This window comes from Amblyomma maculatum, chromosome 8, assembly GCF_055883805.1.
Source record: "Amblyomma maculatum isolate TAMU_Amacu chromosome 8, ASM5588380v1, whole genome shotgun sequence".
NCBI lineage: Eukaryota > Metazoa > Arthropoda > Arachnida > Ixodida > Ixodidae > Amblyomma > Amblyomma maculatum.
The window spans coordinates 43,633,037-43,657,792 of record NC_139351.1 but is presented as its reverse complement, the minus strand read 5'-3'; the positions used below and the strand labels follow the sequence as shown (position 1 = coordinate 43,657,792).

Sequence of the window (24,756 nt, the reverse complement as noted above, 5' to 3'; positions counted from 1 at the left end):
GAGCGATAGGTATTCCCTCACTAATCAACCTATCGCAAGAATTTTTGAGCTAGCTATATTAACAGCGGAGATATCAGCGATTAAAAATAGCGATCCTCCTCTCTCCCCTCAACTCAACACTCCGAGACACCAAACAAAAATAAAGAAAGCATCTAGAGGGCTGCGCCCCGCCATGGCCCCGCCCATGAAGCGTCATCTGATGACGTTTCAATGCCAACTTCCGGTTGTCGCCGGGAGTGGGGAAGCAGCGGCGGCCGAAGCCCATGCGGAGCCGATTTCCTTTCGCCTTTCGCTTTTCGTCCGTCGTTGCCTTTCCTTCTCATCTACAACCACTACACCTACAATGGATCCTGATCTAGAAGCGCGGTTGCTCGCGATTACCGCTGCCATGGGCATCGAGCCCTATAAATTCACCCCGTACCGGGTGAACGGCGGCGACGACAGCGACGATGACAGCAGCGACTCGTCGGCGGGCTCACCGGAGTCTCCGGACAGCGGCGGAGACGACGGCATCCCGTGGTGAGTGACAGATTGCATGATTATATCCTCCACCGTAATTTGTTATTTCGCGGGCCAAGCCTGATAGCAGTTCATGCAACTGTCATCTTGAACTATCATTTAATATCTGCAAGTCTGCACGGTGGAAGATTGGACAGAGCAAACACGATCCATAGCCTTCCTTTATTGTGCATACGCAGGTGCAGTTGCGGCCGCTGCGAGGAGATGCCAACGCAGGAAGAGCGAGTCTGCTGTCGTGGCGTGCCAGAGGCAGTACAAGAACAGGCAAACGGCTGTATAACAGCTAATGCCACATTCGTTAGTATGTGCTGCAATGCACAGATACTCAATGCTGTGTATATGGAGTTCGTCGACGGCGTCGAAGTTGAGGAGGACGACGATTTGAACAGGTAGTAGCGCAGAAGCGTCACTCGACAGAAGCGCGCTTTCACGTTCGGATGTAACACTTGTTATTTCAGACGGAACCGCTACCTCGCCTACCGGCTGTTTACGCAGTGGATCTGGGGAAAACTCGGAAGAGGAAACCGAGTGGTGCTGCCAGCATGCGTCGTTGCACGCATTAGACGCCAGTTCCCGTCTGCCAGCTATGTAGGCTTCAGGCACCCTCCTCTTTAATTCTAGGTGATTATCGGTTTTCTGTGTGTTAGCATCTAGATTTCATCACATGTGCACGGCGTCCAGCATATAGCGGTACATGTTGGCGCCTTTTATCTTTATGATGCCCCAAGAACGAAAAATTCAGATTTTCTTCATAAACTGGTATTCAGTGGTTTTTTTTTTAAAGCATAGATGTACAAGAGTTTAATTTCTTAAAGTGTCACAATACATTGTGTGACTGTCACAGAATAGAGGTAGAACGAGAGGAAGAAGATATGCTTCAGTTCGCAGTTCGAGCCAACGTTTCGATCTTCGTCTGGGCCACAAGTCCACTTGTCAAAACGTTGGCTCGACCTGCGAACTGACGCGTACCCCATTTACCCTTGTTCAGTGCTCCTTCATACCGTGTCACAGAATAGGTACTACTCGTTTCGCAAACAGGTGTGGATGCTTATAAATTTGTCTCTTTTCACCGCAGTTACCAAGGCAGTTGAGGAGCAGCAACATCTTTTGCTATCAACTGCGGGATTTGATTAACCACTTACTACTTCTGTGATGGATCGTCCCAAAGCCGACATTCTCTACGAGTAAGAAATTTAGTCTAGAAACAGGGGCCAAGCAAGTATTTATCTTTTACTTGTTATGCGTAACTGGAAAATTTCACTTTATTTGTAGTCTGGTGCAGCTCGGGGGCACTTGCTGTACACAACTCTTGTGATTTCTGATAGTAAATGCAGGAGAAAAGAGGGGCTCGTTAGAGATACATACGAAGGGGACCAACAGTCATTGACACCATGTAAACATAGGGGAATATTATTTGTTGTTTATCAATGGCAAGCAGTAATGTAACAATGGAGATAATTAGAAAGTAGTAGAAGAAAAGTAACATTTAACTGGTATGTGTTTTTTTTGTCTACTTTGTAATTATCTCCATGATTACCATACTATTTCCATTGCTCAATACCAAATAAAAATTACCTTATTCTTTCTGTGATGTCAGTGGCTGTTGGTTGTCTTTACATATATTCTCATCTCTGTGTGAGAAAATGGGTTTTGATTGCAATGAAAGGCACAGTAATTGTCTTACTTTTCAGTGAACTCTTCAACTATGCGAGAAGGGAGGAAGATGCGAGGGAAAAATGGAGTGTAGGGCTGCGGGAAAAATTTTAACCAGCTCAGGATCTTAAATGTGCACTGACATTGCACAGCACACTGGTGCCTTTTATTTTTACCTCCATCAAAAGGTGGACACTGCAGCACGGTAGCCATATTTTGAAGGAGTTAAAACAACAGCCTGTGTGCTGTTCAATGTCAGTGCATATTTAAGATCCCGAGCTGGTTAACATTTTTTTCAGTCCTACACTCTATCTTTCCCTCCTCCCTTCCTGCATGGTTGAAGAGTTCACTGAGAAGTAAGACAGTTACTGGGCACTCCAGCTCAGTAGCCAAGCGCTCTAACCACTGAACCACAGCAGTGGGTCTGAGTGGGAGCAGCTGGAACTTTGTAGCTGCATTCTCAGTGTAGGCACATAACTGAAGGCTTTCAAAACGATTTATTCTTGCTGCTACCTTGACTGCCGCCCGTGTACAAGCTGCCTCTTCTGGCTGTCACACCCTAGTATCCTTCCTCGACTGCCAACTCTATTTCTGCTCTGTCACTTCGTTACACGGGGCTGTGTGGCAGTCTCTCTTTGAATGTTTTCTGCTCAATCTGCTGACAGTCCACTTGTTTCCTGGGCAAGATTGCCTTCAGAGGCAGATCACTGTTGACCCCAGAGGCTTTTTGATGTGTCATACATGTTTTGGTACAATTTAGTCCAGCTTACCAGGATCCCCTTTATCATTATCTCTGCTGGCAGTAGTGCTGTAATGCTATTGCCTTCCCTCTTTGTAATTTCTAGAAGCTGAGGCCTGAATACTTCTGATAGCTCAGTCAGTTTGCTCTGTTACACGAGCACCTGGTCACCCATGGAGAGGTTTTGCATCCTCTTTTTTGTCTGGTGTTCATAGTCATTCCTGGTTTCCTTTCATAATCCCTATTTGCAGTTTTGGTGTCACTTTTCCCCTTTGCAGTGATGCAGCCATCAGTTCTGTGGTTCTCAATGCTGTCCCCTTTTTATTACTTCAGCCTTGATCGCTTGTAGTACAGCTGCATGCCTGCCAACTCTTCTGACTTTTGTATAAAAGGTACAAAAGGTATAAAAGGTCTGAGGGTTTCGCTAATGTTGCCCCAATTTTGCTTAAGGTACTTTCTGTTTACGAGAAATTATTCGAATTATACTAACAGAACACCTCCCTAATGGTATCTTTTGCCAGCACAAAAGCACACTGCGAACCATCTGTGAAGTCACTATCAGCAGCCGTATTGTTGCAGTGACTTTCACCATGTATCCTTGGGGGCACGATACCTCATCTAAAACTCGATAGCTGTTCACGGACTTATTGAAGTATTAATGCCACTGTATGGCAGCCACTTTTGCTAGCCTTTTGATTTCGGGCTCGGGCTTTCGGACTAGCCTTGCCTTCTTTTCTTTTTCTGTGGCCAGCTGCTGTGTCTAATGCAATGCGACTCTTGTGTTTCGCAGCCATATAGCAGCCATATTTGTGAACACAGCGCGGAACAGGACGCAACACAAGAGAACGCAGGTAGACAGGACGGAGCGCTGAACTGACAACTTTTATTTTCAAAAGAAAGAAGGTGACCCGTATTTAAGCGGTGCCTATCAGAATACGTGATCAATACAGGGAGCAAAACACTGCTAAAAATCCTTTCTGGAAGAAAGAATTGGCCAAAGACAACAAAAAAAAATGCTATGAGGGATAAGCTCTGATAAATAATTTCTGCTGCATGAAATTTATGCATCTCCAGTGCCGATAACCAGAAAAAGAGATGAACATTTAAAAGCAAAAACCCCAACAATGTTTCTACAAACAAGAATGTGAACATGGCACTAACCGCATTGAAAAGAGGTAAACAGGTTTGAATGTTAGAAATAAAACATTGACAGGACTGTGAGCATGACGATAACAGGATAAAAGCCCAACAAAAAACACGGCCAAAAATGATCACCAATGACAAACGACTAAAAACACAACCAAAAAGAGATGAAAGTTTTCGAACTCTGTTAAAATCTACACTATCTTGAGAGAAAGGCTACTTCTTTTTCCGACAGTAGAATTGAAGGCATGCTTATGCACTGATCATCCTTTGAATGCTGGCAGCTTCCATAATCTCACGTGTTAGCTTATCGACATGTCTCCCTATCACTGAAGTTTTTTCGAAGTCTGGTAAGCATCTTGATTCCGCATGTTCACAGTCCCTACAGTGAATGCCCAGATGGCACAACTTTTTAACAGTTACACTGTATTTTTGTTCTTTCAATCTCTCGTTTAAGCAATGACCCGTCTGACCAATGTACTTTTTGCCGCAAGACAGAGGAATGGAATAAATTACCGACTTAGAACACTGAACAAAGGGCTGCTGGTGGCGAGTGGTGCAAATGTTCCTTACCTTTTTAGGTTTATTTACATGATTGCAGAGACGTGCTAAACGCTCAGGGGCACTGAAAACTACTTCTACACCAACTTTTTTTCCAATTTTTCTCAGGTTGTGGGAAATTTGGTGCTTGTATGGCAGAACAACCAAATTCTTTCTGCGCATCTGTTGTCTTTCAGCTAAAGGTCTTTTTGACTTATTCAGCATACCTTCAGCAACAGAGGCCAACAGCTTAGGAGGGTAGTCTGCTTGTTCCAATCTGGCTGTCTGCCTTAAGAAACTTTTTCCAATGCAGTGAATGCAAGATTTGAACCAACTAGCCCAACAGCAAGTGTTACTCATATAGCAGCTTCATGGCTGCTCAAAGCCTGGACAGCACTTTCAAGTGTTTTTAAAAGCTGTGCACTCCAAAATTTCAGTTCTTCTTGCGATCAAAGAAGGGGTAGAATTTCCGGTTCTGAACCACGCATATCTGTGATCATGGTAGCAAGGATGGCATCGAGGTTTACATCACATTGAATACATATGCCGGGGATATGAGCAAGCAGCGGATAACTAGACAAGCCTGGTGCTTACGGTTGTAAAAGCACAGGCATTCTTGTCACAAAAATGTATAACCCCCCCCCCCCCCCCCAGTCAGCCAGCGTTAACAGACTTCAAAAAGGTCGGGTTGGCAGGTATGCTGGTGTACACTACGGTCCACTGCTAAAGGGAACACGAGATTATGTGGCCTAAACACTTTGCGAAGTGCCACCGCCGGCATGAATGAATAGCTTCAAGTGCGTGGGCGGGAAGAGCGGTCGGGAACGGCAGCAACGCATTGTCTTGCAGAGCATTTTTGGCAGAGCATCAAGAGCATTTGAAGGATGTTTTTTTTCGGTACCACATTGTGGTGGACTAAAGGCGGCAGTTTCCTCCTCTGATGTTCTCAATGTCAGAAAATGTCAGGGGTGCTATAAAACTGAAATTACATTCAGCTTCGGGGGCCTTTGAAGCGACTCTGGTGCTCATTGATGAGGTCTTCTTTTGTCGGTCTCTCAGAGCTGCTTGACATATGGTTGGATGGTAGGCTTTCATAGCTGTCAAAGCTCTCTTTATAGGTGTAATTCTTACACCGTGCCACAGAGCTCTGCAGCAAGGCATCGACATAATCTGCAAGGAGATAAGTGCACTTCAGCATTGATATGCATTTCTATTTTATTTCCATGTCCCCCTATTAATGTAAAAGGGCTCGAAGTTCAATGCTAACGACCAACATTTTTGTTCCTTATCACAAGCAATTATGTGAACATTTTCACCTGCGAGTAATCCATTGAAGCCTGGTTCTATTACCTGCCTAGAAGCTCAGCCAAGGTTTCTAATTGGGGCTAGTGCAAAAAAAAAAAAAAAAAACAAGAAGAGATTACAGGTCACACCCTAGACTTTCTGGAGGAAGAAGTTATTTATGCAGATTTTTCTCTTCATTCTCCTCTTTTCTGGTATTCTGCTGCCACCGCCTGTACTTGCAGTCTCATTGAGAGGTGCTAATGGAGCCACCAGAAGCATTGTAGTAAAAAAAAAAATCTAACACAGCTGTGGCTCTTTAAGCCAATGATAAGGATCTTTTACGAATGTGCATATTTCTTATGAGTGACAGCTGTACTGGATGTACCGGCCCCATTCTGGAAAGGAAATTTCACCGTAAAGTCGACCCATTTGAGGTTAGTCAAAAGAAGCATTATGCCGAAATGCATTTACGATGCTCTGAGCACTGTTGCACTCACAATTCTGGGCATTAGGTGGCACGGCTGAGAAATTATCTGCAGGATAAATGTTTGTTTCCGTAGCCAAGAGCCTCGTGACAGAAGTCTATAAGAGGCTAACCTTAAGGACACTAAAAACTTTCTTCATAAGCAGTCATGTTCATCTCATCTGCCTTTTGGCCTGCTCCTGAGTACTTGTGTGAGTGTTTTCCTGTATCTTTATTTACATTTGTTACTCTTGTAGAAGGGTAAAACATAGGTTTTGTCGCTCCCTCCTTTTTACTCTCGTTCTTATCACAAATGCTCTTCTAGCTATAAGTTTTAGTGGCGGTTCTGTTTGGTGTTCCATGGTTTTCATGCTCCTAACACTTGTACTCCGTGGTCTAGTATGTTAGCAAACTCTACCTTGCCCTTTGGAAGCTTTCTTCAATGCCATAGTGACTTGCTCATGGTTGACGCCTTTCCTTTTTCTATTTCTTTGGAATCTAATATCTTGTGTTTACCTTTCTCTTGTTAGGCATCATTTGTTTTGCATTTTGGCCCTTATCAGGTTTAGTTCTTTTCGTGATTTTTTAACATGGTGTTTTTGGTGGCTTCAATACCACCCCTTGTTGTGACTGCAACTGAAGACAGAGCAGCGGCACAAGAAAAATGAGAAGGAAGAAAAAAAGGTGTGCATAAATACTTCCTCTTTATGTAGTAAATTTTAGTTGCAAGTCTAGTTAATGTCCTGTTGGCTCTTTTTCTTTGTGTATATTCCTTTTGCACTAGCCACAATGTCTGAATCTAGAAGCCCAGGGCTCTATTTATGGAGCAAAAACAGCTTCTTTCAACCAATATATTTATTGAGTGTCCCAAAATTGTGTCCTGGCTGAAACTGTTTCCTACATTGCATGTTCTTAGTAAAAATTAAGTTTTGTTTTGCTGTCACCTGTTGTTTACTTACCATAAGTGGGCTGCTCTTTCACGGGGCAGACAGTGAAGTGCCCCTTTCTTGCTTTCGAGGACTTCACCTTCCACTGTTTCTCTCCTTCCTTGGTTTCAGCTTGTTCTCGGCTAGCATTCTCGTTGAAGTGCAGTACAGCGAGCCGGGTCCTGAAATAGTTAAAGGGAATGATATGCTTGCATACTACCTCTTAAGGCTATAAGTACCTTGCTTGCATCATATCTGGTGAAAAAGCATTTGCTTTGGGAGCAAAATGTATCAGCACGCTGTTGAAGGACTCCAGTGAGAATGTTTGAGCCTCTGGAGAGAGCTGGTGAAGGTCATGTAGTAGCAAAGGGGCTTCCACAACTGCTTTTAGGCTCTTGAAGGCATCCGATTCTGCACAAAGGTAATTGGAAGTGAAACTTGACAAATTAATTTTGCAGCTCAAAACACTGCTCACGGTATGCATTAAGACCATGAATGCAGTGTATATAAGAACTTCTTAACATTTAGGAGTGTACCAATCAAGAGTGCCTGATTTTATCATTAAACAAGCAAATTCATAATAGTGGTATTTTATGGTGTTCACATTGCATTATATTGGCATGAGAGCAAGCAGCCAGGATTAGTTACCTACAATATCCAGGTAATTTTGAGTCAGAGCTCCTTGAGATCTGGAGATTGTTGACTATAGTGGCTCATTGTTATAATAAAATATGCATACTTTTGGTGTGGGTATTGTGGTTACATGCGTGTTGTATACTTCAGTTTTCAGAGTGAATTTGTACAAAGTTCTATTGTTTGTGATGCAGTGTTCAGTGGAAATTATTTTTTTATTTTAGATTGTATCCTAAAAATGCAAAATAAAAAGAAATCTTAGTATCTGAGAATCACTCACTTGGCTTCATCCAGTGCCTGTCCCCCATGGGTGCATGTAAGCACTTCTTGTACAGCCCTTCGTGACCCTCGTGGATATTGCAGATGTGGTTCAGCAGACTTATCCACATGCTGACCCCAAGGACCCCATTACCTTGACTGGCAACAGCAATCCAATACAGATGGTTAATGATTGCCTGCACCCAATGTGCAATAACAGGGTACTTCTTGCTAAGAGCCCACAGCTTTTTCTTCAGGCCTAAAATGTATGGAAATATCATTTATAAGAAATGTCACTTTTCTTCACTTAACTACCCACCTTTAGCAACATGCCAAACATCAAACAGGTGTCTTATCTGTGGCCTGCTGACTCTGCAGTAGCGCTTCACGCCTGGGTGCCGGTCTGGAAAAGTAATGTGCAACTCACCACATGCCCTTTATGCTGGCTAATAGTTCCTATGTTACCCATAGAACCAAGAATCTTCCACTAACTAAAAAGGTGATGTTAAAAGGTAAACGAGTTTATTTCTTGTCATTCTTTGTATACATTTGCATCTAAAATTAGCTCATGCCATTCACTAAAACCAAACCACTAGCAAATGGGAATATTATGATGCTGGAATGGGTTCATATCAGCACAACCAAGATTGACAGTAGCAAACTGTACCTGTGGTTAGGGAACTTATCACGATCCCCTTTTGTTCAAGTGCATCCAGGCACTTAATGAGTCCCTGCTTTTCCATGGACACACTGTTTGGGACTGCAGGAGACTGCACAAAGACACACAAATGAGCATTTTATATTGGCTCATGTGAATATGCTTGAAAGATATGGTTTCAGAAACTCACCTCACCGACCTGTACTTGTGCAGTGTGAATAATACGTCCCAGCTGCGTAGCGAGCACACTGTATGTCATGTATTTGGCACTGTAGCCTGGTGAATCGCACCTCCCATCGCCTGCTAGGTCCACCTTCACACCATTCAGGTCAGCCACCATGAGGGCCTGCTGCTGCTCAAATAGCTGTATGCAAAATTGTGATCAGTCTTTCTATGGCAAATAAAAGGGGTCATTGAATTTTGGGCTAGTTGATTCATAGTGGATTGAAATTTTGTGCACACAAGACAGGACAAGAAAGGGTGCACACTGGACCTTGTGTGTCCCCTTTCTTGTCCTGTCATGTCCACAAAATTTCCATCCAAAATGGGTCCCCTTAACATGCATATATTAATGAGATTTACAAGTATGTATCACTGTTGAAATTACCCTGTACCCTATTCCACACTGTAGCATTCACAGTTGCCAGCTTTTGCAGACTAATGCATAACTAACAATATGGGATGTGTAAAATGGCTTTTCAAAGCATGCAGCAAGCAAACGGTATAGTCTACATAATTAGCAAAGAGCCAAACCTCATTAATAGCAGGCAAAAGGAAGCCCCGCTGGTAGTTGTAGAAGGTGCGCTGTGAGATTGCCTGCACATTTATGAACTGCAGGCAACGGAGTGATGCTGCCACTGGGCACCCAGAAAACAGGATGCTGGCAGCCAGGAGAAGGTTGCCAGCTGGGTTGCCACCTAAGAATGGCTGGCTCCTCCACTTGAAGCGGTGACCTCGCGAACATGCACCCTCCACTGTCAGTAGGGTGCCTCGTACTTTAAACACACAGCGGCACATGAGGCTGCACTTGCGGCATGCACTCACAAGGTCTCTGAGGCAGCTTTCAAATACGATAAATTTCTTTTCGGCATAAACAGGTGCCTCGGCATCCAGTTCTTGGTCACTGCAAATAAAAGGCAGTAATTTACAATTCGTGCATATTGTTTTCACTCCTCTAGGCTCTCTTACGTACATGCAACATTACAATGCGCATTTTCCACTTTCTTGCAAATTTGAGTTTGGGCCAGTGTGTTCAACAATAAATGGTATCAAGGTGTCAGATAAGCCTTCACTGATTTCAGGATTCTGATCGGGAAGATACATAGAGAATAAAAAAATGACAATCCTTTGCATCTCATGAGAACTATATGGAGGATGAAAGTCTGAAAGGCATTGGATTTTGGGCTGAAAGCATGGCGAAATCTGTTAATTGCCTATTTATTAGCACACAATATAGAACTGAAGTCCAACTTTCATATGGATAAGTATATGGCCTGAAAGACCACTCGATCTTGTAAAAAGCTTTTAGCTTAAGTGGCAAAAGTACTTTTGCATACCTGCAGAAGCTGTCATTGAATGATGGCATGTATGTGGTGTCCAGTGGTTCTGTCTGTTCTTCATTTTCGTAATCCTGGCTGTCGTTCAATGATGCCTCGGGCTCCGGAGACATAGATGGCGAGGCAATCGGGGACACGGGTGCCAATTCGAGGTCAGGTAGAGGTGTTGAGGTGGGCAGTGGTGTTGAAGCTCCTTGGGACCTGAAGTGTGTAGGCGACAGTAAGAGTGCCTCGTTGTGCTCTTTGGTGGCCTCCTGGAGAGCACATGGCTGAGTCTGAGTCATGGCTGCAACCCGCACCTTCAGGCCCAGGTACACCTGCGTTGCTGCCACAATGCAGAATAATTGTTAGTACATCTAGTAGTGCAGGTATTTATACATTGTACAGGGCGCCTCTTTTTTTTTACTGTTTACTAGCTTGTGTGTATACAAAAAGTATGATGGATATGCCTATGTGGTCTGTGCAGGTGGGCTTTACAGCTAGGCTGACATTAGGATAGATTTTGATAATTAAACAATTGACTGAACAAATGAACTGCACTTTTTATTGAAGGACAATATTGTGAAATTCACGATCATCAACATCACAGGTGAGCCCTGTTTGTAATTTTTTTTAATCAGAATTGTGGTTGAAATATTGAATGTCAGAATGTTCATTTGAAAACTCATTGCTGGCTGCCTGAAATTACAGTATTATATAATAATGTCCTTACACACAATAAGGTTGCCAAAATCACCCTAGAATGTTACATCATCAAACACACAATCTGTGTTTGCATTTGGTACATAAGAAATGCAACAGATGGCATATTCCAAATGTGCAAAGCCAGAAAGACAACTCTGCAGGCTTTCAAATGTGTATTTTCGAAGTAAAATATTTTAACCTCACTGCTGATAAAGCAGTTTTAAAAATGAATTTAACCTTTGATGTCCATGAGATTCAGATACCACATTATTGCCCGTTGGTATAAAAATTATGTTGTGTACATAATTTTAGTTGTCTAATCATCAAGCTCTGTCACATGATTTACAGCTTGCTGCAAAGCCCACCTGCAAAGACTGTGAAGACTTGCATAGTTTTTGAAATGAAAGTTTGTAAACAGTTTGTAAAGTTTGTAAACAGATACCTTTGAAGTAACAGAATAGTTTATCACAGCAACTACTAATTTTGCTGGTGTTTTTTTTTTTTTTTTTTTACTTACCAACAGAGTGGCACTCCTTTGTGCTTTGGCTTGCATGGAGAAGCGCCTGTGTGGTTTGGGTTGCCACTGTGCATTTTGCAGCAGAGCATGCACACCTGCACACTGGTTCCTAAAGGAAGGCACATGCAATATACAGAATATTTGTAATGTTGTTTAGTAAACATGGACACAGTGAAGGCAACATCAATCACCTTCAAGCAGTCCAAAACTGTTCATATTCTATATGCCTTTAGTAGTGTATATCTCCTTATAATACTGTATGCTTGAAAGTGAATGGTGGTAAAATGAAATGACAGCTCATAAATGGTTATTTGGGTTATGGAAAAAGGAACATGTTGGTGACAAGTTCACACATCATGCAAAAAGAGTTCTCACCAGGCTAGTGTCAGGTGCAGCAGTAATAGTTGACTGGTTTGTTGCAGGGAGCTGCTGGATGCTGCCCGGCTGGAAAGAAATATGAAAGCATAGGATCACTCAAAGCACCCAACATGCACATCACGCTACCAGCATGCAAAACTGTGCCATTCTTTAGTCACGCTACAAGATTTACAGCTAGCGTGCACACACAAAACATAAATGCTAATCTGTTGTACATGCGCAGAACATGGTGACAAATTCATTGTTAGAACATGGTGACAAATTCATATGTCATGTAAAAGGAGTTCTCACCAGGCTAGTGTGTGATGCAGTAGTAAAAGTTAACTGGGTTGTTGCAGGGAGCTGCTGGATGCTGCCCGGCTGGAAAGAAATATGAAAGCATAGGATCACTCAAAGCACCCAACATGCACATCACAATACCAGCATGCAAAACTGTGCCATTCTTTAGTCACGCTACAAGATTTACAGCAAACACACACAAAACATAAATGCTAGTCTGTTGTACATGCGCAGAACATGGTGACAAATTCATATGTCATGTAAAAGGAGTTCTCACCAGGCTAGTGTGTGATGCAGTAGTAGAAGTTAACTGGTTTGTTGCAGGGAGCTGCTGGATGCTGCCCGGCTGAAAAGAAATATGAAAAATATGATCATTCAAAGCACCCAACATGCACATCACACTACCAGCATTCAAAATAGTGAAATTCTTTAGTTGTGCAACAAGGTTTATAGCAAGCACACATAAAACATAAATACTAGTCTGTTGTAGAATGTACAGAACATGTTGGTGACAAATTCACATGTCATGCAAAAGGCGTTCTCACCAGGCTGGTGTGAGGTTCAGCAAGAGTAGTTAATCGAGCTGTTGCAGAGTGCTGCTGGATGGTGCCCGATATATGAAAGCATATGATCATTTAAAACACCCAGCATACACATCATACTAGCAGCAACAAGTAATGGCATTCCTTATTAACAGTAGAAGCTATACAACAGCTGTGCACATCACAGAGACACTGGACGTTTCATGTTGCAGGTATGCAAGCAGGAAGCAATTGCAGTTGAGCTGATTGATGCCTGGATTGCACTTTTAATTGAAACACATTGTCCATGTGTAGCTCCTGGTCCTGCAGCCAACATATGACAATTAATTTCTCTGGAGCATCTTAATCATCAGTGGAGAGACGTTATTATCAGCCTAAGCAAAGTATGACGTATGCAAATACATCTCGAAGCTAGGGCTGCTCATGGTAATGAACAGCTGCTAACGTATGAGATCTAAAATCATACAATTTGGCATATATTAATACTGAGTGAAAAAAAAAAAAAAATCACGGGAACTCGATCACAGGTGCGCCTAGTTGTTCATCTTCTGCGCATTGTGACGCTGTGTTTTTGTTTGCGAGAACGTTGCCTTTTAACATACATATGCTGGCGGAATTCTGTAACTGCAATGCATTACTCATATAGGGAATAAACAAGGCCGTACTATATATGCACTAAACCATGCATGCAGTGCTAGAAAGAGCTGCATTGGATTCACTTGCGGGATTCTTGGATCAGACGCTTCATGAAAACAGAAGGGCTGGTATTTAAAATTGAGTGCACTATGTACTCTCGCATCGAATGTGAGCTATTTTAAAAGCTTAATTGAAAGTCCAATTTCGGCCTGTACACGGCCGAAAATTAATCTGATGACTGTTGCAAAGCCGCGAAATGCAATTCTCTGTTATGGTGACGGTAGTGCGTGGTTATTTCATTTTTATACAAAAGAAACGAAAAGATGTTTGCCAGCCCCGGTATCTGCTATCTGAAGCACCTGAACTGGGGCGGCGGAAATAAAGGGAGAGCGAGGACGAAGAGGAAATCACAGAGGTGAGCTATAGGGAGAAAGGAAAGGGTAGGCAAAAATAAAAAGAAATGTATACACTATAGAACAATATACAGTAGTTTGCTTGAGGCCCACCCGCAAATTTCGTAGGTCACTGAGCGCTCGGCACATCGGGCGGGCCTCCGCACTAGCTCTGCGTCCATGTAAGTGTTTACGACGCCCGGAGATGCACACTTTACAAAGCAATGACGGCCGACGTGGGGCGATCGACCGTTATCGTCCAGAATAGCACATGCGCTTTGCTTAAATTTGGCGTACATTCGGCATAAGCGACTGTCTGTATATTTAAGTGCTAGGTTTGGATGACGTATTTGCCTGATAAGTTGAGAATCAATCATGCAGAAATTCGCGCCGTGTGCGCGCGGCATCGGCGAATCAAAACAACACGCTGTAGATGACGCGATTTTCTAATTACGTTCCTCGAATCAGACGTACGCAATATTCAAAGGTGCCGTTGAAAAAGAGAAAGCGAACAGGTCAACTGAAAGAAGCATTTTGCGACTCCCGTTTAGAGTTGAAACAGTTCAGTATACGTGAGCAGAAGGCTCGCTATTAACTATATCATATGCACACGTGCGGCAGAATCATTGAAAAAAAAAAAAAAAAAGCTTTTTTTGGCGTCCACCTCGATGTGTTTACAAGCAATTTAAGGGTATCGAGCCCATGCATCTCGACAGCCGCATAGGTGACAATCAGACCACCACACGTCCCTCTGCGGCTAGCGATACCCAGTTTGACATGTGTATAACGTAAATGCATCCTATATTTCCACTTGTGCGCGTGAATAAAATTATCATTCAACAATTAGTGGTCCCGCGATCACTAGCCGGGAAACTCACCTTCCTGCTGGGAAGAAATAACGTCGGCATGGACTTTGGTCGGAGCTTCAGGTTCTTGATAGCCATGCCTGACTGTCGCATAAGCGCTGGGTTGTAGTAATAGGCGTCAGCTGCGAAGTGCCGACCACAAACTCGGAGTCTTCGTCTAGCGTCCGACGCTTGCAATCCGATGAGCTTCATCCAGGCAGCTCGCTGATGCTCGTCTTTAGGCAAAACATGCCAGAGTTCAACGCCTCGCCGGTCACTGGCGTTACAGCCGACAACACAGCAACGCGTAGACATCTTTAGCTGACGCTCAAGACACGGCAAATGGCCTCGGAGCCACCGAAAAAAAGATGCGGCAGCGGTAAATTGGAACCATATGCGCGAAGGCATTGACCTCGCTCGCGCATGCCTGAGGCATTGTACCTGATGGGTTCGCGAGGCGCGCGCACGAGCAGACGACTTTCGCGGCTACCGGAAGTGTGTCTGTGACGTAGTCGCCGTTGCGGCTGCAGCCAATGGGCAGCCTGTCGTGCCCTGTCACTTTGCGACTAGTGACGTAGGGAATCACGGCAGAATAGTTCCAAATCTCGCCGCCACACGGAAACGGCGCAGCCCGCGAATTTCAAAACACGCTGTTTTTAAAAATTAATAATAAATCGCTGGATTTTTTTTGAGGAGTTTTACTTTGGATGAATGCTCGGAAGCGTTTGTTCTACACATTGAAAACGTTTACCAGTGACCTTTCTAGCCGTTTCCTAGTCCCTTTAAGGTAACGCCAGTACTTCCTGACAACCTATATGTACCGTCTTTGCCAAAAGTAACCAGGCTGCTGCGAAGGCTGGCGGAGCAAGTGCGCGGCCGTGTGGCGGCGTTGCGCTCCTTGTGGCTTATCGGTGCTCGTCAGCTCCGAGGGTACAACAGCTGACGTAACTTCGCACCCTCACTCTCGCTCGTTGGATGATAAAAACTTGCGCGTATGATTTGCGGGCTGCGGTTTCACGTGTGCGAAGCTTGGTTATGCCAAGCGAGGGCGCTCAGTATAGCGACGGGGCTATTCGCTCTTCTCGGCACCTGCCCTGGAGCAGATGTCGCGTTTCTCGCTATATAATTATACGTGCTTGTGTTCTGCAATCCGCTACTGAAACACACCAGCAGAATTACGCTTTCCTGCGTGTTTGATGCGCCTGTACATAAAGAATGATAACGCACCTTGAAATTTTAACATGCTTTCTCCGAGGTGCCTTGCGTACTGCAATTTTACGGACCGTAACTCCGGTACAAAGTTATGGGAAAGCTTGTGAACCTTTCCAAGCCACCTTATCTCTCTTTTAGGCTTGCAAAATTGTGCTAGTCCCTTGGGGAGGCTGTGTATAAATAAGATCAATGTTTCATTCTAACAAATTCTTGCATTTGCTTGTAGGTAAGTTTTGGTGTAGGTAACAAACGATAATGAAAGCTTCCTCACGCTTAGCCATTATATGCACATGACTGCTTTCTCGTTCGCAGAACCCTTATTTCAGAGCAGCATTATCTGGAAAATCTAGCACATATTCGTCCTAGAAACGAACAAGAGCTCACCGTGTCTACTATCACCTGCTTTTCCGTTTTCCGCAGTTGCCGAGAAGCGATAATAGCCCCGTCGCTATACTGAGCGCCCTCGCTAGGCACAACCAGGCTTCGCACGCGTGAAACCGCAGCCCGCACATCATACGCGCCTAGTTTGTATCATCCAACGGGCGAGAGTGAGGGTGCGAAGTTACGTCAGCTGTTGTACCCTCGAGCTGACGAGCACCGATAAGCTATAGCGAGCGCAACGCCGCCACACGGCCGCGCGCTTGCTCCGGCAGCCTTCGGAGCAGCTGGTTACTTTTGGCAAAGACGGTACTTTGCTAAGGTTTAGGTATTATCAGCAGTCCCAGCAGTGTGTGTTTTATTGCCCTACGGTTTAGCGGTACCTTTTCCGGGTATCGACAAACCTTTATATTCCATTTAAATAGTCTAGTTCGATTAATAGCCGTTTATTTTCTTTAGCTTCGCAAGTAAACCAGCTCGAACTAAAAGCCTTTACTGGCTAAAGCTCTGTGTGTAAAAGAGTAGCATAAAAATGTAATATATCTAACGTAATAGGTTAACGTCTTTCACTTTAGCTTCTCGTGTAGACATTATTCTGTTCAAATATCTCATTAGTTTGTTATAGTATCATGCATAAATGTGTAGAATCGCAATATTTATTATCGGATAAGCATGTCTTTGACCCTCGGTATACTCACGTAATTCAGGCCCGTCTTTGAGCGATTCCATATAGGCAGGGAAAAAAGAAAACCCGTGGTTTCAAAGCTGTTTTCCTGTAAGGTTTGAAATAAAAGGGGAAAATCAGGTTTCCCTTGGCAAACTTGATAGAGTATGCATTTAGCTGGAATACTGAAATTGTCTTGTGTGTTTTGTAATAAAGTGTTATGTTGATATGCAGATATATAGATGTATAGTTCAAAACCTACATGCCCTGCGGGCTAGATCTTTAAACCAGGAATTGGATAGATAAGGCATATCTGACCAGATATGCCTTATCTGGTACTTGAAATCAGGAATTGGGCAGATCAGGCATATACAATCAGATATGCCTTATCTGATACTCAAAATCAGGAATTGGGCAGATAGGCCTTATCTGGCCCAAATCTGTCTTGATATACCATATCTGCCGAATTCCTGATATGCCTGATCTGGATTTTGTTTATAAGTCCAGATATGGCATTTCCGTAAGGGTTTCTGAGTTTCGGAAAGCACATCGCTGTGATGCGTTCGCTGTACAATTTCGCAGCTTGCCGGATGATGAGGGATGACTTGGTTAGGGTTGCGTAGGGGCAACTCGAAAGGGTACACCTTCAAGGGATACAGGAGTATCGGTTACCATCACTATATGCCTTTTGAAGTGTTTTAAACCTGAAAAAGTTCTTCTGATTCTTATTTTAGGGTATCTAGGATTCCATTTTTTAGAAAAAAACTACGCCATTTAATGAAGACATATACTATATACTCACCCTTGAGGAAAAGTTGAAGCTGCGGCGCCCATAGTGGATTGCCTCGTGTCTTCATCCTTGTAGGCAGGCCGATCCTTGTTCTTCGATGCTCTGCGACGAAAACGAGTGGTATTACGGCTCCCGGGGACAGTCGAAGGCGTGGCGACGGGAAGGGCTGGTTGGGTGGTCTGTTGTTGCTGCTCTCCTCTAACTTGATGGCACATACCCACACTAGGGAATCGGCCAAGAATTGGGCTGCAGAGATGTTTGATTTTCAGATGGATATAATTACAGTCGCGAAAAAAAGAAATGATTGCAAGAGAATAAAACGGAAAGCAAAATACGAAAAACCGAAATGAAAAGAATAGTAAATAATGCACGCATTAGGAGAACACTGAGATTTGAATTTGCAGATTAAAAAATTCAAAGCATCTTAGCAAGGCAGACATTTTGATTCTATTAAAAAGATATGAATGACGTAAAAAACAGACCCGTGGCTTTACCCTATCATGGTGGCACCGAACGATAATAAGATCTGGCTGCTTAAATTAAGTTCCAGCTTGCTGCGGCTTCTCCAAATACTGTTTTTTTCATCATGGTAAAACGCGGCAGAACAGCAAGAAATGTTCAATTGTTTCCAGTTCCCCGCAGAATGCGCAGACGGGAATAAGCGCCAAACCAGACCTTTGCGTATAAACATTTAGAGGCGGAAACATGAAAACATACTCACCCTTGAGAAGTGGGTGAAGCTGCGGCGCCAAGAGGCGATTGCACCGTGCCTTCGTCTTTGTTGGCAGGTCGGTCCTTGGACTTCGACGATCTGCGGCGAACACGAGAGGTATCACGGCTCCCGGGGACAGTCGAAGACATGGCGATGTGACGAGCTCGTTGGGTGATCTGCAGCCGTCTCTGATGAAGATCTTCTGCTTCTTCTGTCACGCGCAGGCATGCTGCTGTTGGCGCCTGTTGCAATGGCACGATGATGATGATGATGTCCTAAGTCGTAATGGCACATACTCCAGGCGAGGGATTGGCTAGTGTGCATTGCAGATACAAAAGACTCATGGACTAGGAGTGGCCAATTTAGAGAATTTAAAGAATTAAACTGTAATTTGAACGAATAAATAAAAAGAACAGATAAAGCAAATAATTCTCATGTGACATGCAATCCAACCCAAACGGGTCCAACTCGCGGTATTTATTTGATCAGCACTGACTCACTTGCTACTTCTGCTATGTAAACGACAGTTTACCTCCTGATCGGGGACATTTGAAAACTCCTGCTCCATTATCTTTCTACCAGGCGTTTAGCTCTTTCCTATTTATCTTAAATTGCTTTAAGCATAGCGTTTCTGGCCTCGGAACTCTCTACATATCTTGCCTGTTCTTTTAAATTTTACGCCGAAAGTCTTTAGAGATTTGAGAGTGCGGATAGGATATTTGCTTCCAGAGGGGGGAGGGGGGTATTTGATTAGCAAGTAAGCTACTCAAATCGAACGAACGTGCCTTTTATGACTTAAAGCTCATTCATGCCAGGCTAAAAACCTGCAACGATGGTCTACGCGTGCTGAATGAGAAAACACATACCTTGAAAACCTACGGCTGTGCAGAAGATGTCGCAGCTGTATAGGAGTACGAGGAGACTGCCACACGGACAATGAGGCTCCTCAGCCGCCACTTCGAGGGTCTTGAGGCGCCTACTCCAGCTGCCGACAGTCGTCGTTTTAAGGCCGCTGTACGTTCACTAGTTAGGCGCTGCGCCCGTCCGCTCGAGAACGCATCCGCCATGTCCTAACAATGGGGCGGACGGAGGCATGCGTCCTCCGCCCGGCTGCCGCACAGAGTTCGCGAACTTCAACTTTTGTCGCATGCGTTCTGGAGGCGCATCGCAAGCTCCTCCTACTTTTTCAAAGATGGCCGCCGACCGAGCGTAGGCGAAAGTAGATTTCTAGGGACCCTAGCGAAAGAAGGCCTAGGCGGACGGTGCCTGTCGATGAAAGATAGACTTCATGTCGCTATTGCTCGTTTATTACGATTATTCAAAGAGGCTTTGGAAGTTTGGCTTGCCATGTGCACAAGCATCGAGTGATAGTTCCCCCAGCTGAGTTGGCCTGCACCGAGTTGACGAGTGGCCGACAAACCTACGGAAGATGTACTACTACTGCTACACAGTTGCGGTGCCTCGACGTGTTTATTGCTGCAGGATTTTCACGGACAAGAAGCAGCTCCTCGCAGTGAATTAATTCCCTGTGCGCGTGGACAGTTTCATAGCAGCCACAATTAGTGGGAGTGTAGCGAAAGTGATACGTTCGAAACGTCTGCTGTTTTGCCAAGTTGGAAATCGCCTGCAAGTATATCTGTTACGAGTGAAAAGCTCACTGCGCACGCTTTGTTTTCCGAATGTTGATATGAATTTTGAGCTGTGCTAGTCGCATTCATTCTTCTGCGTGTAGCGATCGCGAGCATACGATGTTGTTCGTGTTACGTGCCGATCACTGATATCAATCGTGTTTCGTGTATGTGCTGTGCTTCGGAACTGCCGTGAGTGTGAAGTGCCCTTTCTGAAAACTGTGTTTTACGTGCGCGAAACAATTTTGTCTGCACAGAGAAGCGTCGGGAAGCCGGCACCTATCTGCTGCTTGATGCTTCGTGAAGTATGTTTGTGATGGTTGCTTGTTATCGTTGTTTCGTGTGATGTCTCGACAGATGTGTTTATTGGGATTAATCGTTGTACTCCGAATGCTCTCATTACAACCGTGCGCGGACGGCATTGTTGCTAGTGTTCTTGGCCTCTTTATATATAGGTATGAGTTGTGGGCACACAACCACGGCGGGCTTGTAACCAAGTTTTAGTGCCGAGAAAAAAAAAACAACGCATTCTTGTTCTGTGAATGGAACGATTACCGTAGAAATGGCTGAGAAAGCTAAGAAGGTTTGTAAGATTTTTTAGGACAAGTGTAATAGATTGGGCAGTGTTATATGGTACAGGAAGAAAAGTACAGACACAATCTGAAATGAAATGCAATCTTATGTGTTATTCAGTTCCCCCATTGGAGCAGTATAAGGTTAGAAGGATGGAAGTTTTCTGCACATTGTGCAGGACAGTCCTCATGCTATTCTCATAAAAAAAAACTCGCACTGTAAGCCATAATAATAAAGAGTAAGAGTACCTGCAAGCAAGATCTCAGTAGAAAACCACCTGCACGAAAGTGTATAAGGCTCTATGGATTCAGCTTTATCATGCGGCTCACAGAGCATAGTGTGAACCTTGGGGTGCAAATACATGGCACAAGACAAATGTTTACATCTGGCATGCCTTAAGCTGCATGCACTAACACTTCATGAGAGTGACGAATGCTGGTACTCTCAAGTATGACTCAAGGAACAAAGATTTTAGGGTTATTTATAGCAGAAATTAACGAGTAGAAGGTATGTAACACGGTCACACGAACACTTTCGATCCTCATTGAACTCGGTCTGCATTCAACTCGTGCAATCGTGCCCGAGCCTGCTTGGATCGAAGCTGTTTCTGAGCGCTCTTGAGTTTTGAAGCACATCCGAGAGCGGGCGTCGCCACCCTCGATGTCACCTAACGCACACGAAGGAAGCTTCTCAGTGGTCATTCAAAACGGCCGTGCAGCACCGGATGATGCTTCAATGCTTCCTGAAAACCTCAATGAGGATCACAAGTGTTCGCTTCGCAGAGGTATAAGAAGGAGCAGGTAATTTCAGACTGAGTTTGCTAAGAAATGGGCTGCTACCACAGTTCTTTCAAGTGCATTACAATGAAAAACCAAAGGTATATGCAGAAAATAACATCTCATAAGCTTTTGTACTCTCAAGACAGAGAGTTTGCACATGTAAGCACTTCAGACGTCACGTGAAATCCTGTGAACAGCTGACCAGCGGCATTGTTCTGCAATATACATTTCCCTCATTGTCTTATGAACAGCAAAAAAAAAATGCTTTTCATAATGGCAATAACATGCACCTATTATTTACTGCAGATTTCCTGCTCTCATTGATTCATTTCTTTTCTTTAAATTTTTACTTCTTAATTATTTTGTGGTTGAAATTGCCTACAATTCAAACTCACTACACATATCTTGCATTCTGAATGCTGAATTAATGTTCGATCTGTGCAGGTAGTCGCGTTTGTTCTTCCCCCTGTAGTGACCATGCATGCACGGCATTTTCCCTGCAACGTGTCCATCATAAATATTGATTGTGGCTCATGTGTACTGTGCCTGAAAACAGCCTTGCGTGCAATGTGACCTTTCTGGAAACTATTTTGTATTAATGAAATGATCTCCGCTGTCTGCTTTCTGATGTGACTACAGAAGCATCGGCACCACTCGGTGGCTTGATTCTTCATGAAGTATAATTCTTGCAATTATAGCTAGATTATAGCAAGCCTGTCTTGTCTGTGCCACGTCTTGTTCTGATTAATCATTACGTTGTGGGTGCTGGGCATCATGATGGTGTGTCGACAAAACTGTTAATATTCTTGTCTCTCTGAAAAGGGCACATATCTATGATGGGTACCGAGGGTTTGGTGCTGAGATAAAAACAAGAGGAGAGATTCATGTCCCAATAGAGCACATGCCGTGTAATCAACTTCTGTCATTCTATCCTTAGCTCAACAGAGCAAGATGCCACCAAATGAATGGCTAAGAAAAATGGTAAGGCCTATTATAAGACTGTAATGAATTGGGCAATATTATTGCGCAGAATGAAAAAAAAATGTACAATCTGAAAGGATTTTTCAACTTGGCTAAACATTCTTCCAGTTGCAATGATACAACAATATACAGGTACTTGCACACTTTTACCAGGGCAAGGCCCTTGATCACACTGAGGGGAAGACGAATTCAAATAACGAGTTGCAACTGAGCAAGATGAATTTTCAAACTAGTTTCCTTGAGACTAAACCGTGAAGGTTCGATAGTGTCAAACCTCTACAGCATGATAATTCGGATAGAATTCCGTCGCACAACCACATTACCTTGCATTGCCTTGATCTGCATAAAGTGATGCTTCTTGAGAATGGTAAATGCTGCTGCTTAGTGTAGCAAGAAAATGGAAATTACTTGGCGAGAACCAAATGTTACTTGGCGAGAACCAAATGGCGAGAACCAGAATGGGGTGGATAAACATTTATTTTCTGGCTTCAAAGACCACTATACTGGTAACAGATGCGAGATGCTACAACTGGGGATATGCATATAACAGCTTAAGTTTGCTGCTACAGACAGGCAACATTCATTTTTTGTTCATGGTATAGCATGCAGAAATCTGGATAAAATATCCTTTGCTTTGTTGAATTTCCTGGCTTCAACCAGAGCAGTGCAGCATTTCTATCAGGGAACACGAACAGCTTGAAATCTCAAAAAAGCCATGTTACACACACCTAAAATCACTGGAGTGCTTCTAAGTACTCCACAGATATGGTTGTCAAGTGAAAATTCATGCAGTTGCGTCAGCATGTACCTAATTAGCAATCTCGGACTGACCGAAAGCTTAGTGCGCTTCACGACTCTGGAACACAGCACCTTACAGAATGTTATGTGTCCTCTCAGAGCAATGTACTTCTTTTTCCCTGTTGAGCTCAGTGGCTATTTTTATAATGTCCCCCTAAATGAAGCTGTCACTGTATACACCCATTGCAAAGACCCCTTTGTATGGAAAATTCCACAGAGCCTGTCTCCACATGCAACGCTGCACAAGTGTGAAGAAGTGAGATTACAGTACAAGGCTGCATGCTTGAAGAAAACACAATTGTAATGAATGAGGAAGAGTAGTGCTTTGCCAACTTATCTATTTATTCAATTTGTCGGGGTGGCGCAGTGGTTACGGCGTTCGACTACTGTTCCCAAAGACGCGGGATCTAATCCCGGCCTCGGCGGCAGCTTTTCGATGGAGGCGAAAAGCAAGGCGCCCGTGTGCTGTCCGATGTCAGTGCATGTTAAAGAACCCCAGGTGGTCAAAATTTCCAGAGTCCTCCACTACGGCGTCTCTCATAGCCTGAGTTGCTTTGAGACGTTAAACCCCACAAACCAACCAACCAACCAACCAACCGACCGACCGACCGACCGACCGACCGACCGACCGACCGACCGACCGACCGACCGACCGACCGACCGACCGACCGACCGACCGACCGAACCGACCGAACCGACCGACCGACCGACCGACCGACCGACCGACCGACCGACCGACCGACCGACCGACCGACCGACCGACCGACCGACCGACCGACCGACCGACCGACCGACCGACCGACCGACCGACCGACCGACCGACCGACCGACCAACCAACCAACCAACCAACCAACCAACCAACCAATTTGTGATAGAAAAGAACCCAGCAATATAGTCATCCACACTGCTCAAAGGCAAAACAGCATTGTCTGCTAGTCTACAAGGTTCGATCATCACTATTATATGTTGTGCATACCACTGTGTATCACTGCTGCATTACAGCAGTACCCCCCCCTCCTCTCGTCTACTTGGGGACTACGCATTAAAGCAGACAGGATCTCCCAAGTGTGAAACTGCATGGACTAATTTCTCTCCAGCTTTAAGGGGAACAAAGCGGAAATGAAAAGCACGAAAACAAGGCACACAAGAAGCAGTAGTGCTGGCCAATGTTATTCGACGCAGCCCAAAGGTCTGGAGAGTGAATGAAGGGAAATGACAATGGCAGAGAAGGAAATGAACACACTAGAGCGCAGGTAGGAACGCATCCACAAAGCTTCACAGGAATTTGTGCATGATCCTGGAAACATCTCAAAAGTAACAATGAAACACAGACAAAAAAAAATAAATTCAGGAATGCATATAGAAACCTACACGCGTCTAACACGGGACAGTATGACGTATCATGCAGCATGACCTCTTCAGGCGAGCAGAACCTGGTGGGGCGATCTAAACTAAGGGCTATTGAACCAGGCACAGACTACAACCTTCCAGTGGCAGTGAAACGAGGGCGCCGTTACGCATTCAAGAAATAGTAACCCAGCATAGCATGATCAATAAAACGGCACAAGAACACGATCACAGGAAAAGAAGAGGGA

The 24,756-nt window shown here is 44.2% G+C and overlaps 2 protein-coding genes across 2 annotated transcripts; one reads left to right on the top strand and one right to left on the bottom strand.

Moving 5' to 3' along the window:
- The first annotated feature begins 222 nt into the window (after nt 1–222).
- Nucleotides 223–5,351, top strand: LOC146181069 (uncharacterized). Its single transcript, XM_084576239.1, has 4 exons — nt 223–519; nt 699–908; nt 978–1,140; nt 1,595–5,351. The coding sequence occupies exons 1-3, from the start codon at nt 344–346 to the stop codon at nt 1,132–1,134; spliced, it is 543 nt and encodes a 180-aa protein (XP_084432365.1). The 5' UTR covers nt 223–343; the 3' UTR covers nt 1,135–1,140; nt 1,595–5,351.
- Nucleotides 5,352–5,583: 232 nt separating this feature from the next.
- LOC146181068 (uncharacterized) lies at nt 5,584–10,656 on the bottom strand. Its single transcript, XM_084575691.1, has 9 exons — nt 10,373–10,656; nt 9,570–9,939; nt 9,007–9,180; nt 8,826–8,928; nt 8,478–8,561; nt 8,181–8,417; nt 7,507–7,678; nt 7,301–7,449; nt 5,584–5,764 (listed from the first exon to the last, which is right to left on the bottom strand). The coding sequence occupies exons 1-9, from the start codon at nt 10,654–10,656 to the stop codon at nt 5,586–5,588; spliced, it is 1,752 nt and encodes a 583-aa protein (XP_084431817.1). The 3' UTR covers nt 5,584–5,585.
- Nucleotides 10,657–24,756: the final 14,100 nt, after the last annotated feature.